This window comes from Solea senegalensis, linkage group LG11 (assembly GCF_019176455.1).
Source record: "Solea senegalensis isolate Sse05_10M linkage group LG11, IFAPA_SoseM_1, whole genome shotgun sequence".
NCBI classification, from domain to species: domain Eukaryota; kingdom Metazoa; phylum Chordata; class Actinopteri; order Pleuronectiformes; family Soleidae; genus Solea; species Solea senegalensis.
Window position 1 is genome coordinate 12947563 of NC_058031.1, and position 17813 is coordinate 12965375.

Here is a 17813-nt window from a genome sequence, read left to right on the forward strand (position 1 = left end):
GTGGTTTCCAACTTCTTCCGCACACAGTGGGACAAGTAAAGATAACAGCAAAAATCTGGTTATGGCATTAATTCACTCTTTTATTTACAGTTATGTTATATGACAAAAGAAACAGGAAGTTCAAGAAGAGTGTCTCCCCTCCCCATCCTCTATCTCTTTCCTGTTTATGAGGAGTGTTACCCTAATGCTCGACCAGCTTTTTACAGATATCAGGACAAGCTTTAAAAACATCAAACTGCACCCCAAATATGTAAATATTAAAATAAATGTTGTGTTACAGAGCTTAAAGTGAACTTCCATTACACTGTTTATAGACGTATCATAATTTCCACGTCAACTCGATGCTTTCAGCATCTCGTCCAGCTCATCTTCTTTGCACTGAGGAAGTATTAAGAGAAGACTTATTCACACGGGCCATGATCTAAGCGTTAGCTGAGCAGTGAATTCTGCAAATGCAACTTCTCACTTAAATTAGGCCGTCGCTATCTGTGAAATGAGGTCAGTAAATCCAGCCATTAATACAAATGGTAGTACAGTAAATTCAGTTTTAAGTGTAGATGTCAAACTGTTTTTACACATTGTTCACATATTAGACAGCCAACCTTTGCCCTCCCTGTCAGAAAACCCCACAGTGTGAGCAGATGTGAGCTGATTCTATGTTTTTAGGGTATATCCATGTCACCATTGGAGGCATGGGAGTGGCGTTTCTCCAAGTCACACCCAGCTCTGTTTTCAACATTCTCTTTGCTCTCCTCATTCTGATCCTCCGAGCCTGATCTCCTTCTGAGACGTAGCCCAGGATCTCGCTGAGTCGGGATCTGGAAGGCTGAGAAAGAGCTTCCTAATGATGGTCTCTTCTCTGGAAGCAAGCAGAGTGACAACAAAACACTTGAGAAACAGGTTACAGCAGATTCGGCATCAGACTAGACTATGACTTTGCAGTTTAGGAGGATGATGAAATTAAATGTCAGTAAAAATAAAGAAATAACATTTACAGGGCATTCACAATTACACATTTTGTCTTCATAGGAAGAAAGAGACAGAGTATAGAATTGAGTACACGGTGCAACACTGACACTAACCCAATGGGATTTAACAGTGGCATTTATGGTAAACGGTCTGTATTTATATCACACTTCTCTAGTCTTGATGACCACTCAAAGATGCTTTACACTACAGTTTTGCCACATATAACGCATCTATGTGCAGCACTTTTATCACACATCTATCACACCCATTCACACACTGTCAGCAGGAGTATTCTGGGGTTACGTGTCTTGCTCAGGGACACCCAGGGAAACCCACAAACAACTGGTTGGAAGACAACCCTCTCCATCACTCAGCAGGCACATACAAATTCAAATGTTGACTATAGCATCAAATATGTTACTGTTTTGGTTATAATAACTTCTTAATCTTGTATTGTTCTTCTCGGTGTTAAGTTGCATTACCGCACAACTGACACAGAACTTCACGTGTGGTGAGACACATACCTCCTGGTCCGATCGGCCGCATCAGTCTGTTCATCTGGACGTTCCAGTGTTTGACGTTGGTGCTTGCTTGGCGAAGTTTCCTCTGTGCAGCCTGGTGGAGAAGAACAGGTACTCGTTGCATAACTGATGATCAGATTTATAAGTTATTTATCACAACTGAAATAAATAGTGATGAAAGCAACTGAAACCAACCAACTAAGATGTTAGAAAAAGAGTGATGTTCATATTTCCTCTAAGAAATAAAACAAATTAGACAAACAAGACAGATACTCTTTCTTTCTGGGTTTTTGTGTTGTGGTTCTCACCACTACATCCTGATCAACTCTGTGCCGGTTGGCACGGACTTCCTCCAACTGCCTCTGTGCCTCATCCAGAGATCGAGACTTGGCCTCCATTTCCTGCTTGAGCTCCTGCTTCTCCCTCTGTGTCTTCAGGATGTACTCCTCCTGTTCCTCCTGCAGAGCCATCAGTGCCTTCATCTTCTCCTCCTCCTCAGCCAGTAATCTGGACTCAACAGAGAACAAACAACATGACATTTTTTTTTATCACTTAAGGTTTTAGGCAGAGTAAGAAAAGCTGCACAGGGCCTTAGGTGAGGTGTTTACGGATCCATGTGATTAGTCATAATGTTTTAATGTGAAACATTTAGCGAGTGCAGGAACAGTAACACAACACTTTTGGTTGATGAAAACATGAAATAGCTTCCTCTGTTGGCAGGTCAACTTCCTCAGGAACATAATGCAAACTCTTTTCAGCAGCGAAGCTTAATGTATCATATCTGCGGCCTTTATCATCATCTTCCAGTACATGATTTTTTGCAAGCTCTAACCGTTAACACATGACCTCTTATCATGCTGTGACAGTGTATGTGTGTTTGGTGGAGATGAGTGGTTACACTCTACCCTGCTTGAGCATAGCGGAAGGCCTCCTCGTCCAGCCTCGCTTTGATTTCCTGCTGCAGTGCCTCCTCCAAACGCTTCTGCATCTCCTCCAGCTCCTGGATCCTCTTCCTCTGCCTCTCTGCCTCCTCCTCTTTCAGGGCCATCTCTGCCTGCATACTGACTCGCGCCTTGAGACACAGGGACCGAAGAACAAGGTTATGAACAGTCACAGATTTCTGCCTCTGAATTCAAACTCTTTCTTCTCCTCCTCTGAACCCACTCTCACCTCCTCAGCCTCTCGCAGCTGGACCTCCAGAGCCCGCTGGAGCTGCTCATGCTGCTGACGCCTCCTCTGCTCATCCTGCTCCAGCAAGGCCTGAGCCTGCTTTTGTGCTTCCTTCAGGAGCTCAAGCTCTGCCAGCTTGCGCTCCCTCTCCTCCTGCAGGGCCCGCAACCTCTGCAGCTCTTCCTCTTTAGCCTGTCGTCTCTTCTCCCGCTGCTCCCGCTGTTCACGCCGCTTCAGTTTCAGATCTTTGTGCAGGGACTTTTTCCCCTCTACGTGCAGCCTGATAGCTGTCTGAATGGCTGTGGAGAGGATAAATCTTAGTGTCTTGAGATTGTTTATAAGCTGTTCAGGCCAATCAACGATCAAAATCAGTCTCCTCTGACCTGTAGTCCACTCCTGTCTCTGTTTGGTGTCTGAGGCGCTCATCTCATAAGACTTGGAGAGAGTTTTAAGACAAAACATGCATCTCTTCCCATCTCGGTCTGGCAGCACCTGTTCAGCACTCACTCTATTAGTAATTGTACCATCAACATGCTCTGATTTTTCTGTTTGACATTATGTTGTGACCGTGTCTTAAATATACAGTGGTGAGGAGAAAAGAAAAAACTGTGGTGAACTCACTGGGAAAAGGATGTTTTTGATCCATTTTGAACGACCAAACAATATCTGATCATCGTCTACTTCCTACAATAAAGCATGGTTTTAGAATGGTTGATTGTATCTCTTTGGAGGAACACATAGTGCAGTGCAGAGTGCACTTGTGGAGTAAAAAAAAAAAGAAAAAGGCAGAACTTGACCAGATGTCTGTTTGTAGGAGCTCACTGTAGTACCACGTGACATTGATGGGCTAATAATTGACTCTGTGTTCACATCAAAAGCCACCAAAACAGCCAGAGAAACCACTGTTCTAAGCAGCTCTGAGGAAATGTATTCTCTGATTTATAACCACATTATAAATGATGAATTCTGTTTCCAAATGCTGTGCTGATTACCAACCTTTTTTGGATTATGAAACCTGAATATGAAGCAACATTTAGTTGGGGACAGTATGAAACTTATTAGTGGGGAGCAATGTTCAGACACAAACACATTTTTTCTGTTTTTACTGAGGGGAGTAGAGTCTTACGTCACATATTCAGCATTGTAACAAAGCATAAAAGGTTCAAATGTCCAGAAAAATGTAATGTGTCATGTAAAGAAAGAGTGTCTGGCATGAATGTAGATATGACATGGTAAACTATAAATTGTTTGTGTATTTCTTTTGTTTGTGTTTTTTGAACTAAACAAAGGTATTGTGAATCTGACACGTTCCTCCCTACCCTTATATTTTTCATACACAGGTGCACAGGTTGTGTTTTACAAAGTCTTGATGAGATAAACTTTTCCAGCAAATCCAACAAATAATGAAAGGAAGTCACTGAAATAACTGTTTATGCACCTAATGTAAGTCGCTTTGGATAAAAGCGTCTGCTAAATGACATGTAATGTAATGTAATAACTATGTGTCAGCCATCTTGTGCTCCGTTCCGATTGATCTCACTCTGTGTGGTAGAGTCCCCACCCACAGGTTTGGAGCCTCTGTCTTAAAGAATATGAATTTACAGGTAACTGGTTAACATGTGGCAGAGCAGTGTATTTCTGAGGCCTGTTTTAACTCTTAGTATCTGTAATGTCATTTCAAATGTCATTTTTTTTTTTTTAAAAGACACTGATTTGTTTGAATTTAAAAACAGTTAAACCTGTTTTAATCATCACAATGGCGTACAATGATCACTATCTATTTCTTTTATGCTCTGTATTTGAAAGACGATCGTCTGTGGCCACTCACCTCCACACAGCAGTTCCCATCCAAAGCTATGTTTCCTTGGCAGTCTTTACGGTCCTCACTAGTGTAGTAAGACAAGTTACTCGGCCTCAGGGTGAACCAGCGTTCTTTCCAGTTTCTCCTCAGTTGGCCTTTTTTCCATAGATAACCCTGCATGTCATAACCCCAACACACACACATAGAGTCACCACCAAGGAGAAGGACATGCCAGGAACAACACACGGCCGTCTGTTGACAGACGGTTGTCCTACCTCTTTGAGAACATCACCGACTATCTCCCTGTATACTTCTTCTATTGCCATGCTGATTATGCTCTTATCAATTCCTCTGGTTATCTTTCCTGAGTTCATCATCTCCAGAAAAATCCACACGGTGATGCCACTCTGCTGCACTGAATCTTGGGAGAAAAAGTCCTCTAATTCAACACAGTTGAACTCAATACTCATGCCCATGCATATTTTCTTGAGGAGGTACTCCACCTGAAGGGATGTGAGATTGAGAATTAATGTAACACGAGTAATTTTAATTATAGGTTGTACTGCTTTGTCAACTCAACTTGAATGATTTTCTCACAAAGATAGAGAATTTAGCTTCTGACAATAAAGTGTTTGATGGATGATAAAAATCAGTGGAAACAGGTTTATGCAATAATGTTTCACAAAGCATACGATTAAAGATGACATTTACTAATGTTGGCCTTCTTGAAAAGTACATTTCTGTTGCGTTGTTCTTCATTAAACCCACTATACATGGCACATATTACTATAAAAGTGGCTGCGAGGTGCAAATACTGAAATGAAGCTGTATAATGTTTTGTTCAACTCATGCGTGATAAAAACTACTCTGCCCTTGAAACTGAGGGCTTTCTCGTGGTGGCAGCTGTGACAAACACTCGACAGGAAACCAAAACTAGTTTGCAAGTGAGAATCAAGCCCACATTGCAGCAAGAAAAAAAAAAACACCATGCTCCATGATGCAAGGAACAAGGTTTCAGCTCAGGGTTAGTGATTGTAAGAGATCCAATAGTGTTTTTTTAGGTTGCAAATTACTGACTGCCTTCTTTGTTGTTAACAACAGAGCAAAGTTAGCTGAAAGAGTAGTGTGACTAAATTTAGAAACAAGCATGATGACAAGCAGGCAAAAACGTGTCTTAAAATAGGATTTTACTTTTGGGTTTTTATATCTCATATTCCTTTCAATGTAAGCATCTTCCATTTTGTCTTACCTCATCAGGAACCATAACCAGAGGGTATTTGTCCTCAGACAGAAAATTAAAGAGACACCAAAGTCGAAAAGCATCCTTTTCTGGCAGAACTGTGCTGCTGTTTCTGTCTGTCTGGTAGTTTTTCTTTGCCGTAAGAGTCCAACAGAGTTCATCTACGCTTTCCTTCGTAAAAGAGCCTTCCACAACCTGCGACAACAAAAGGCAGCAACTGAGAAAACAAACCAACAACGACGTCTACAGCATCCTACTCTCTTAAAAAGCATGTGGCTGCGTTTTAATCACCTTATCCAAAATGTATTTGTTGAGATAAGGCATATAGCCTTGACTGGAAACTGGACCATCATCATCATCTCTAAAGTGCTCCTCCAAAGCAACGGGGTCATGTGGGATACACAGGACTGTGCACAGGTTGTGGGATAATACCTGAGAAATCACAACAGGACAAACATTCTGTATTAAAACTGTGACAAATGGGAACAAAGTTGGTCCAGACTGCAATGAAAAGTGTCAGTTGGAAAAATCATTACAATCCTCAGTCTGACTTTGACTAGTGTGAACTTAGACATGCACATAGAACCAGCTTTTCCCTCCCATGGTCTGCACTGCCAATATGTAATAATAGTATAAATTACTATAGTAATAATAATCTACCTATCTATCTCGCTAGTTGAATTGGGTTGCAGTGGAAAACACCTGTGGTTTAAAAAACTGAGTAAAAAGATCTACAGGGAGTAAGTGTTATTTTTTTCTAAAAATAACGCTTGCCCATGCGTTATTATGACGACATAGAAAAGAAAATAGAACATCATCCTTAAAGATGAATCGGGTCAAACTAACAGGACTGTGAAAAAGGTATATACAGAGAAGTTGGAAAAATGTTGTGCTTCACATTGATTCAATAAAGTGAACTGAGACATGTGTATGATTTCTTTCTGAAAAGGGTAACATTTCTGGTACGACTTTATTTTAGCCAATAAAACCAGTCTTGTGCCTTCAACTGAGACATTTCTTCCACTGAATACATGAATCATTTACAGATAATTGTCACATTTTATAAGACAACCAGTCTCCGTGTGTTGAGCCATAACCACATCCTGTCTCTGCTCTCCATTGCAGTACAACATCTGCCAGTGTTGAGGCTACAGCGTGTGAAGCGCTTGCCTGCAGTGGAACATGTTTTAAGAACACGGTGCCTGTTCTTACAGGCTGCATACATGAGCGGGATAAGCCATGTCATGAGGCTGAGTGAGTCGCTGTGAGCCGGGGTTGGCAGGCAGGGAACCTGGAGGAGGCTGGAAGTGAAGTCTGACCCACAGCAAGACCAAGTGACATAACAATGAGATCAACAGAAATACAGCTTCTTCAGCTGAAGCCCCGTAGCAAGAAACAACAATCACCAACATGTTTCCACTTTGTCCTCGCTCTCACTGTAACAATGTTCTTTTGACAAACACAGACTCATGTTGTGAACATACTCTATTCAACAGGCTGTTCTCTGGGCAGGTCCCAGTGCCAGAAGACCCTTTGCACTACAAGCTGGTACATGGAGGCCCAGTGTAAGCACAGCCTGGAGATGAGGGCTCCCATTCATATACAAACTGAGAGCAAACTGTTACTCACTCGTGCTGCTGACAGACAGAGGTGCATATTGTGCTCTTGTTCAGCACTGAAACATTTTTACCAGTAATAAAGGGAACACATTTTGTTCCTTGTTGAGCAGAATGCGGCTCAAAAAAAGTTTCTTTCACACAGGAAATGTTGACGATAAGTAAAATCAGATTGTCTTCACCCTCGTATAGCAAAGCACACAATCAGATATAATAACTAGTAAATAACATATGGATTTGTGACATTTAGTTTGCTTCATATTCTCAACCCATCTTCTCAGAGTGAGCCCACACGATGACATATGAAGTGAGTTAGGAAATGAGGCAGCAGAATTTTAAAAAAGAGAGACTGATTTCTCATATTAAATGTGGAAAATGTAACTGAAGATCCATCTTCTGTATGGAGGAGCCTTCACTCACCTTCAGCTGAGACTTAGACACCTTTCCACTCTTCTCCAGGTCCAAGGCTGTGAAGCCGTACCAAATAGACTTGAGCAGCTCAGACCGCAGGTCCATTTTTGCAGCAGTGTTACTTTCTGGTTTCCTCTCTGTCTCTTCTTCTTCTTCCCTCTGCTGTTGACACAGGGCCCCAGGGTGACAGACAGACACCTACATACACAGTGTTGCTGCTGTCAGCCAAGCATGAGGTTTTAGCAGTCTGCTGGCAGCGACACCTGCTGGACATCTACAGTCACTGACAGAGTGGGAGTGTCTTGTTTACACCCTGGCGTCAACACATTTTCTAAATTATGGAAAAACCACATTTCAGTTTATTGAGATGATGAAAATGACCTTATATGTGGACTGCATGGGGCCTACTACAATTTACCTGGGCTTGTTTAATCACACATATTAACAGACTAAGCCACAAGCTTTCAGCTTTTCAATCTCTATTTAGTCATGTCACTGGAGTTATAATAATTGATTTTTTTTCTAGCCTTTGAATTTATGTACAGTATGTTCTTAACCAAAGTGCATGTGTGAATGTGTGTACAACTTGACAGGATCACTTAACTTTCTACCTCAAAGTGTTTCTTGCACATTTATTGCACACATTATGTATTGATCATGTCATAATCATTAGAATTATTGTATTGGATGGTAATATGATGTAGTTATGGTATTTTGAATAATACAAAAATACTGAATTTTATTTTGATAGTGTACACTGTGAGAAGTAAGTGTTAGGAGGTGGAGTGGCTCAGTGGTTAAGACCGGTACCCTGTGTGTGAAAGACATCACGGTTGCAAGTTTGACTCCACCCCTGACTGATTGTACTCAATTCCGTTTTAAGTGGCTTTGTATAAAAGCATCTGCTACATGACATGTAAAGTAAATATCTCACACACACACACATTTATGTATATATGTATACATACAAATTAAATATGTATATATACATACGTACACTACCAGTCAAAAGTTTAGACACACCTTGTCATTTAATGGTTTTTCACTTCACAGGTGTGCTTTGTCAGGATTGATTTGTGGAATTTCTTGCCTTCTTAATGGGTTTGGGACCAGTTATGTTGTGCAGTAATATGGCAAGATAGTCCATCATTACTTACTAGAGAAATGAAGGTCAGTCAGATATACTCCTACCATTTATGTTGATGTAATTTTTTGCATTTGTCTGTCTGTTTTTCTATCTATCTATCTATCTATCTATCTATCTATCTATCTATCTATCTAACTATCCTACTTTGGGGGGAGGTCGCGGTAAAAAAAAGGTCGTTGAAACGACTTTCGCGTCGTTGCCATGGAGCTGTTTATGAAACTCTGTTGCTCATTGGTCAACAGTGTCGTCATGACGAAAGCGAGCGCTCTCATTGGCTGCTGCGGCTTCCTGTTGCAGCCAATGGCGGGGCGCGCTTTTTACAAACCGCTGTGAGTCCAGGAAGTTGACAGGCCGCCGCGGTGTGGGAACACAGAGACAACAGGGGATCTTTAAATCTGCACAAAACGCCAGGAAAATCACAATATTTGGGATCATTGCTGTCAAAAAGACTTCAGTGGACGGTTTGGAGGAAGCAACACTGGCCGTTTACGTTGAGAAAGTATGTAAAATATGTAGTAAACAGCTTTATGTACGAAGGTAGTATGTTCTCCTGATAAAAGACTGGTCGAGTGGGAGCTAATGTCTCCTGGTGGCCATACACCGAGCACAGACTTGACTACTTTCACTTGTGCTCTATTAGTTAGCCGCAGAAATTGCATGTGTTATTCCTTTGACTGATTTTTGTTTTTGTTAATTTTCCTCAGCGTTGTCGATTGGCATCAAGTAATCACTGTCTGATTGTTTTTGTCTTCTTGTTGTGTGTCTTCATGGCTGGTTGCTCATTTTTCGTTTGTTTCTTCCATAACTTGCTCCTGCAGTTCTTCCTTTTGTCCCTGTGTCATCATTATGGATCCGTCTGCGATTCTTCGTCTGCAAAGTCGGAACAAAATTCACAGCGACTTTCTGAGGTAAGCCATTCAGTTCATGTAAGGTTTGACTTATTTTTTTTTATCACTTGTCACTGACCTGAATTTAAACTTGTGCCCCCTTTTTCTTTTAGAGCTTTCTTGTTCAGCTGATTGAGTTTACACTTTTGACTTCACCTTTCTTACATAAATGTGATACATGTTTAAATTGAAATGGAAAATGAGTTGTGTAACACATGTTGTATGAGGACACATTACATTGGAGTTTAGGGCTGCAACAAGTAATAATTATTAATCGATTACTAAATGAATTGTCCACTAATTTTATAATCTATAATGATTTTTCAGCTCCTTCAATATGAATGATTTCTTTTTTGCTCCATATAACAAATAAATCATTAAAACTGAATAATTTTGATCAACATTTTCTCACATTTTGTGGACCAAACAAGTACTCTGTTGAAAATAATCCAAATGGTAGAAATGGGACTCACTACTACTCCTTGCAGTTTGCATTGCTGTGCATTCTGCACCCAAAGCTCTCCCTATTAAGCACAAATGCACTGGGGAACCAAATGAGACAACAATACACCCCCCACACCCCCACTACCAGCAGAAATGATGTACTGTGCCTTTAAACCCTGCTTGGCTCTAGGCCTGCCACAGCTCCACTGAAGCATGCTTTGGTAGTTTCAGGGTCATCAGCCAGGGGAACCACAATTTATAGATGTTTTGCCCCTTATTCTAGAACATCTTATGGTGTGAGCAGGGATGTCTCCCTGAACCCCTGTGTAGATATCTTGTCTCAGGATTTACTGGCGCTCTATATCTAGTCAGATAAAGCCAGCGCTAAAGGACCGCTTTCTCGAGATTTCCCTCAGAGTGTTGTAAAGCTCCTTGGTGTTCATAGAGACATGATGTTAATTTACCCACACCTTTTTCAGCTGCACATTAATCATGTAAATTCTTAGTTTTACCACATCACAGATATCTTCTGTTGGATTCAGATCTAATGACCGATTAGGCTGAAGTCAATGTCATGACCATTAAACCATTAGAAAATGGTGAGCATAAATGGAACCAAGTGGTCAGCTGCAATCCTTGTTACTAAGGGGCCTAAGATTCCCCCACACCATGCAGTTGACACAAAAAAAAGAGATTATTTAGACTAGCTTATGTTTTTGCAGTTTTCAGTAGAAGTTTTTTTAGGTCAGAAACAGCAATTAGGTTACACACAGTTCCTGACCTGTATCTGCATGATTCCACGTCGATATAATTGGCAGTTTTAATAAATGACTTGTTTTTTTCCACACAGAATGAAGAATGAACATAATAAAATTCCAGCAGATGCAAAGTCTTCAAAGCTAATGTCTGCACCTCACCTTTCCAAACAAGACGGCGAAAACAAAGATCCGGGAAGCTCAGAGATGAGCAGAAAGGCTCCTGCACGAGCCGGCATAAGCAGGCTTCCTGTCCTTGCAAAGTCACTTCATCTCCAGACTCCCTCCGACTTCAGTCAGTCCCACTGTCGGTGGGAAGAGAAACCTCTGGCTGTAAGTGTCTCCCTTTTGTTCTGCATCTTTATAAGCGGATGACTGTTTGAAATGTAACACTGTCATCTTACTACAGGGTAAATCTAAGAAGAAAAAGCCATGCACCAGGCCTGTGCCTTTTAACCTGTCTCAGCCAAAGAGTTCAACGACCAGGAAAAATCAACAGCCTGCATCTGTGCCACAGTCACAGACTGGCACTCATGCTGTCCAGCTCAAAAACAATGCTCATCTAAAGCACCAAAACATACATTCTAAACCCTCTAAGCATCCAGCAGTGTTAAACTGCCACATGGACTCAACACAAAAGTCTCATGGAAAGACTACAGAGAATATGTCCCACCTGCTGGGACAGTCTCGTCCTCCCAACACCTCTAAAGCTTCAGCCACGTTGTCTAATCCTCTCCCAGCCATTGCACTGAGAAACACAAGGCCTCAGATCAGTTCATCTTCTACTTCTGCACACCCTGCTCTTACTAACTGCCTGGAAAACATGAACCTGCTCAGCCTTAAGGATCCAACCAAGATAAAGCCAGCGAGCCAGAACACTGAGCTTTCGACTGGTAAGTGAAAACATTCCTTTTTTTGACATCTGCACCTTACATGTCCAACTTTGACATTTGGTATTAAGTCTTTTAATGTAGCTTTTGTTTTATTTATCAGTGTTTTGGGCTGTTCTACCTGGACTGTAACATCAGCTCTAACATTTCTATGGGTGGTTAAACGTATCTAGTCTGTACACTAACACAATCATAGCCTGTTATTTGATTAGCATTGTCATGGTTACCAACTCCCTTTTTTAGTTTTGCCTTTGATTTCATTTTTTTATTTTGTCCTTGTGAAAAAATAATAATCAACATTGTTTCTTTTTTCAAGGTTGATTATTTTTTGTTTTTTATGTGTTTCAGTCAAAGGGGAGAACTTCCAGCCCGACCACATGGCTTTCCTCAGTATCCTCCGTAATGAGGGAATAAAGGCCACAGGTCTGGGATCCACAACTCCACAGTCCAAATCATATAACTATGTGGTGCGTTGGTTTGATTGTTGTCATTTACTTTTGGTCCCAAGAGTTTAATGATGGGTTAATTTATCTAATTTTCAGTATTTTATACCAACAAAAATCGAATTATAATCTGTGTCTGATGGTGATTCTCGTGTTTGCAGCCCCAGCGAGTGTCTGTGATGAAGAGTCGACAAAAAGTAGGAGCCACCACAGGTAAAAATGCGACTGACAACATGGAAAAATGAATACAAACGCAGGGAGTCCTTTCTTCACACATTATGTATGCTAGAAAATATTGGCTAAATAAATCACAATAATAGAGTAAAGATAAGGTTTGTCTTAAAAACATGGCTCAATGACGCACCTCCTCCACTTCTTTGTGCTACAGGAATATCAAAGTTGGTGCAGTTTTCCCCGGATGCCACCGCTCTACAAAGTATCCTCCAGAATGAGGGGGTGACCGCTGGAGGACTTGTTGGTGCCACACCACGGAAATCTGTGTGTCCGTCAGGCAGAAGCACATCAGTCTACACAGTATGAACACATTAAACATGTTTTCCTCTTCTTCATCCTTCATCCATGCTCCATTTGTGGTAGCTGTGTTTTTTTTATGAATACTACCCAAATACACATTGTCATCTTCTGTGTTGCTTCCCCTCTCAGGCTCGGAGAGTGCCCCTCAGGAAAAATCATGCAGAGGCGACGGGTGGATCAGTGGGTAAGACACGGCAGTCTTGTTCTTTTTATAATGCTTATTATTTGGTATTTTACAAAAGTCTGCACAAAAGCTAATCCTTAATATTTCCTAGCCACCTGCAGAGAAGATGTGTATTTCTTTCAAATAGGGCTAAAAGCTTTCAAACTGAAATCGCAATTTAAAACAATGTTTTTAGCAAATCATAAAGACTGCAATTCATTTGTTCTGTTATTGATTGGTTTGTGTTTTGTGCAAATTTGTGTAAATATATGTCTGTCAGACACTAGTGGCCTTTAGTTTGTTAGGTGAGATGATTTTGCCCTGAAAATGTGTCCAAACTCCTAAAGATGAGGAAATGAAGTAGAGGACAGAAGGAAGAGCAGACTCCTGCTGTGGGGCTGCAGGTACCACTGATAGAGAGAGAGATGGAGACCGAGAGCAGGACTGTGGCTAAACCAGCTCTGACATTGTGTACAGTACGATGTTAAACTGTGACCATGATGGTGAAAATGTTGCTTGTCTGTACAAACACTGACGTCACCTCTCTATATGTGTTGAACAATAAGTTTGATACAGCAGCCCTGCCCACCAGCAGAAAAACCCTCTGCACACTTGAATTCTGACATGACTCAGCTGTTTTGTCCTCAGCAGTAACTTTCAAAGAGACTCCACTGAGGACATGGACTCCACAGAGAGTCCCCGACACCAGACGTCAGCCCATATCTGCTATGGTCTGTATGCTTGTACTCTATGCTGACATTATCATCATATTTTCACTTCTGCATCTCATAATCCTGCTCTTTTCAGAAATGGCATCAGTCGACAAAACAGACGCCGTATGTCGGCACTCCGGGGCTGAAGAGCTGCAAAACCGACCTTCAGCCACAGCAGGAGGTGAGAGCGGGGAATTATGTCCTTCCTTTATACAATTACACAAATCTGTGGCTTAGAAGAACAATTTCTGATGGTAAAAGTAAGAAGACCGGTTTAAAGTCAGGCTGTCTATCAACATTTCCTCACGTTTCACCAAGATGTTTGGAGAGTTAAGATCTAGATGAATGAGAATCTACAAAGTTTGTTTAAATGTGATTTTTAGTAATCTGCCATGATAAGTTAAGGCCCAATAATCACAAGACTTTTTTGACATGGGGTGGATGACGAAGATTTTACACCAGCAAGGTTTCCTAAATAAATACCGAAATTAGCATTTGAAGGGAAAAGTTGGCAGTTTTTAAAAACACCTCTGTAGCACTGGACAAACTGCAATAAATGCACTTTGAAACAACAAGCAAAGTAATAAGAATTATTATTATTTGTATGGCTTTCTTGTTTGTTAGCAGGAAGTCGTCCAGAGATTATTTGATGATCAAGATGAGGACCTGGAAGAAAACGCGACACAAAAACATCCTGACACACAAACAGACCAGCTCACAGTTCAAGCCTCAAGTGTAAGAAATCAAACGGAACGTCTCTTTATCTAGTTTCAGAAGACTTCTTGATAAATCAGTCATGTTTTGTTTCCCCCTGTCACTTGTTTAGACCAAACCCCACTGCGAAGAAAAGTTTGAGAAAAGCAAGGCTAACACGAGTGAGGAGGAGGAGGAGAAGGAAGAGGAGAGGGTGGGACGACAGCCATTCCTCCAAGCACCAGAGAGAGAGTCGGTCATTTTTTTCTCCACAGGCAAAAATCTGTCCAGAGCTCCACATTTTGAGAAGCAGAAGAGTTCATGTGAGCAGCAGCAGCAGCAGCAGCAGCAGCAGATGCCATGTGTGTCAGAACTGCCCCGTCCTGTCAACCCTTCACTCCAGAGTCTGCACAGAGGTAACACTGACATATTACATCCCATAATAAACATTAAACATGACAAACCCTTTTAATACTGTATTAATCTAAATATGCAAGCCCTGCACCCCTTATATTGGATGAATATAAGTGGGTCGTCTTATAATCATAACAGTTTTTGTTTCTTCACCACATTTCACGTGAATGTTATTATTTGATGTATTTGAATTTGTCCACATTAGCAGCGTTTCCCCTAGAATGATATATTTTCAGCAGCGGTGCTGTTTTGTCGGTGTCCATGAAGACAAATCAAAACGGTTTTGAACTAAATGGTCTCATAATCATTATTAGCCTAACAATCATTGATGATATTAATTATGTGTGAAATTTCCGCGGTGCTATAATCTCGGAGCAGTGGCAGACTACTGCTAAAGGGGAGTGTAGTGATAACCCTGGCTTATGATGCCACTCTGTTAAAACCCACAGACACCGTTGTTCCAAAGACTTGTGGTGTGAGTCATGCAGTGGCGTTGCTGCGTAAGCGTCTTCCTCCTCTGGAGGAGCTGCGTATGGATGAAGAGGTGGCCACCTACACCTCCGTGTCTGTCCACGCTGCTCCAGGGTTTGTTCTGCCCCGGCCTCGCTGTGGAAACCCACTGGCCTCCATCCTGCACTTTGAAGAATCCTGTGTGAGTACACCTCATTATCTCACTCTCTGTGTGTGTATACAGCGGCAGTACAGGGCGAACAGCGACCAGAAGCTTTTATCCAGTCAAATTGCAGAACTAGCATTTCTTTCAAAAAAACTAGAATTCACTTTCGAAACATACTTCCTTGTAGGGCTGAAAGATCTTGAATTAATATCTAATTGCGATTATTTTGACAGGAAATGCGATTGCGATATGATTCATGATATAAGAGGGAATGGTCATTTTTACATCATTATTCTCATTTTATTCAAAAAAACACTTAAAAGGATTAATGTGTGATATTTGTGCAGCTCTGTGAGAAATATAGAAGATGTGTAATAATAATAATAATAATAACAATTCATCTAAAATGATATTTTGGTTTGAACAAATATTGCGTCTCCTGCGATTTAAAAATTGTAATAAACTGTATTGCGATTTCGATAAAATGTGGATTAATTGTTCAGCCCTAATTCCTTGTGTTTTAATCTGGCTTTGTTGCTCATTTTAATACAATTGTTACTCTTGTTTTCCAGAGATTTGTTCCGATTAGCTTCGATGTCTCCTCTGGTCCATCTTCTCCACTCAGCTCTCCAAAGCAGGAGAGATGATTTGCACTACAAGTACACAAATGACGTTTGTCCAACACTGTATTTTTCTTTTTTCTTTTTTCTTAAGATCCTAAATCCTTTCGTCATTTAAATGTTTATTACTGTTTTCAAAAGATGCTTTCCTAAAGGAAAAACACTAGCGTTATGTTTGTTAAATGAGAATCTTTAATTCTGCAGATGCTCATGTGTGTTAATCCCAAAACTGAATATGGGAAAATGACATGTTGCAAAAGGTCAATGAAGAAGACCGACTTCATCAGTGTTACAGCTGTAGTATACAAAGAGATGATGATGATGATGATGATGTGTGTGAACATTTTCATTAGTTATTTGTTATTTTTAACAAACCTGCATTTTGTGTGGACTGAAAATGATTGAAGATGTATAGTGTTTATAATAAATGTGGATTTGTAACTTGTGAGCCATTTATGATAATTTTTTAAGATCTGAGAAAAAAATCCAAACATTTTCATTTGCAAAGAAAAGATTCACTAAATAGCGTATTGTCTACACCAGGCAGCGAGTGTTAGTATTATAATAAGGATTTACTGGTTTATTAAAGTTTATAATAATTTCTGATAAGCTTGGCTAAACCAGGAAAGCCTCATTGTGATTTTAAAAAGCTCTTTTAAAACAGGGTCGCGGGGGGAGCTGGTACCAATCCCAGCTGGCATAGTGCAAAAGGCGTCCATCACAGTCCAAAGTCCATCACAGGGCCACATAGAGACAAACAACCATCCACTTTCACATTCACACCTACAGTCAGTTTAGAGTGTCCAATTGACCTAATCCCCAAATCTGCATGTTTTTGGACTGTGGGAGGAAACTGGACAACCTGGAGAAGACACACCCACACACGGGGAGAACATGCAAACTCCATGCAGAAAGGCCCTTGTTCTTAAACAGTGTAGACAAAAGTCCCAAACGTTGTTCTCTAAACTTTATTGAATAAACCTGCATGGGGCATTTTGGTCTGCTGGGAAGTTGCCTGCTGAAGGAAAATGCTAAATTGAGTATTGAGTATCCCTTTAACTATCATCACAGTAATCCCATCACATGACTTTACAAAAGTATTTGGCCACACCTGTTTTTCAGACTTTATGCTTTAGGTTTTTAGGCTTTAGGCCTTCTCGTCAATGATAGAAACACTTCAAAATCTTGAGGAAAGTCTTTTAAGAGCATTGGAAACTCCATATTAAATTACTGTATATGTATTTGAATACGTCATTACAGTCCCTGTTGATGTAATGGTCAGGCGTCTCAATACATTTGTCCGTATACTGTTCCCTCTGGTGTTACAAGATACACATATGGGTGACACTGTATCCTGTTCAGATAGATGGAAGTATTTGTATTACATACTGTATTACATACTTTAAAGTTCATGTGTAAAAGTCACCCTTCTGTGGGTCAGCATTTTTCATTTAGGTGGCAAAATGTCAAACAGTGATGTCAAACAATCCCATACATGTCTGTGTAGCACGCATTATTGACAGAGCAATAAAAGGAGGTAATCTGATAATCCACACCAAACTGAAACGTTTTAAATTCAAGATGAATTCATTATTTCATGAGACATTGTTAAGAGAGCTGTAACACTGATGAAGTCATGAGACCATTTTATTTAAGTAAACTTTGACAGATTTCCAAATTTCACAAAATCAATCCGCTTTAACAAGAAATTGTTAAAAAGTACTTTTTTGCTCGGGTGTGTTTACATGGTTGAAAAAAAATAATTA

General features: G+C 40.6%; 3 protein-coding genes across 9 annotated transcripts in view; 2 read left to right on the forward strand and 1 right to left on the reverse strand.

The window, feature by feature from the left end:
- The window catches only part of samd11 (sterile alpha motif domain containing 11), a 1171052-nt gene that overhangs the window by 910764 nt on the left and 242475 nt on the right, over nucleotides 1-17813 (forward strand). The window lies entirely within an intron of this gene.
- LOC122777089 (differentially expressed in FDCP 6 homolog) lies at nucleotides 55-7947 on the reverse strand. 2 transcript variants are annotated; one of them, XM_044038076.1, is made up of 12 exons: nucleotides 7738-7947; nucleotides 5993-6133; nucleotides 5711-5896; nucleotides 4737-4964; nucleotides 4489-4635; nucleotides 3282-3344; nucleotides 3044-3152; nucleotides 2661-2959; nucleotides 2396-2562; nucleotides 1799-1997; nucleotides 1494-1584; nucleotides 55-859 (listed from the first exon to the last, which is right to left on the reverse strand). In XM_044038076.1, the coding sequence occupies exons 1-12, from the start codon at nucleotides 7831-7833 to the stop codon at nucleotides 663-665; spliced, it is 1923 nt and encodes a 640-aa protein (XP_043894011.1). In that variant the 5' UTR covers nucleotides 7834-7947; the 3' UTR covers nucleotides 55-662. The 2 variants fall into 2 exon arrangements, with proteins under 2 accessions (XP_043894011.1, XP_043894012.1); XM_044038077.1 differs by lacking the exon at nucleotides 3282-3344.
- Nucleotides 9218-16488, forward strand: LOC122777086 (trophinin associated protein). Of its 3 annotated transcripts, none has more exons than XM_044038068.1 (14): nucleotides 9218-9374; nucleotides 9694-9783; nucleotides 11057-11294; nucleotides 11371-11854; nucleotides 12200-12318; nucleotides 12456-12507; nucleotides 12683-12828; nucleotides 12958-13012; nucleotides 13640-13722; nucleotides 13799-13885; nucleotides 14329-14439; nucleotides 14531-14813; nucleotides 15261-15463; nucleotides 16000-16488. In XM_044038068.1, the coding sequence occupies exons 2-14, from the start codon at nucleotides 9722-9724 to the stop codon at nucleotides 16072-16074; spliced, it is 1998 nt and encodes a 665-aa protein (XP_043894003.1). In that variant the 5' UTR covers nucleotides 9218-9374; nucleotides 9694-9721; the 3' UTR covers nucleotides 16075-16488. The 3 variants fall into 3 exon arrangements, with proteins under 3 accessions (XP_043894003.1, XP_043894005.1, XP_043894004.1); XM_044038070.1 differs by having other exon boundaries at nucleotides 14332-14439; XM_044038069.1 differs by having other exon boundaries at nucleotides 13643-13722.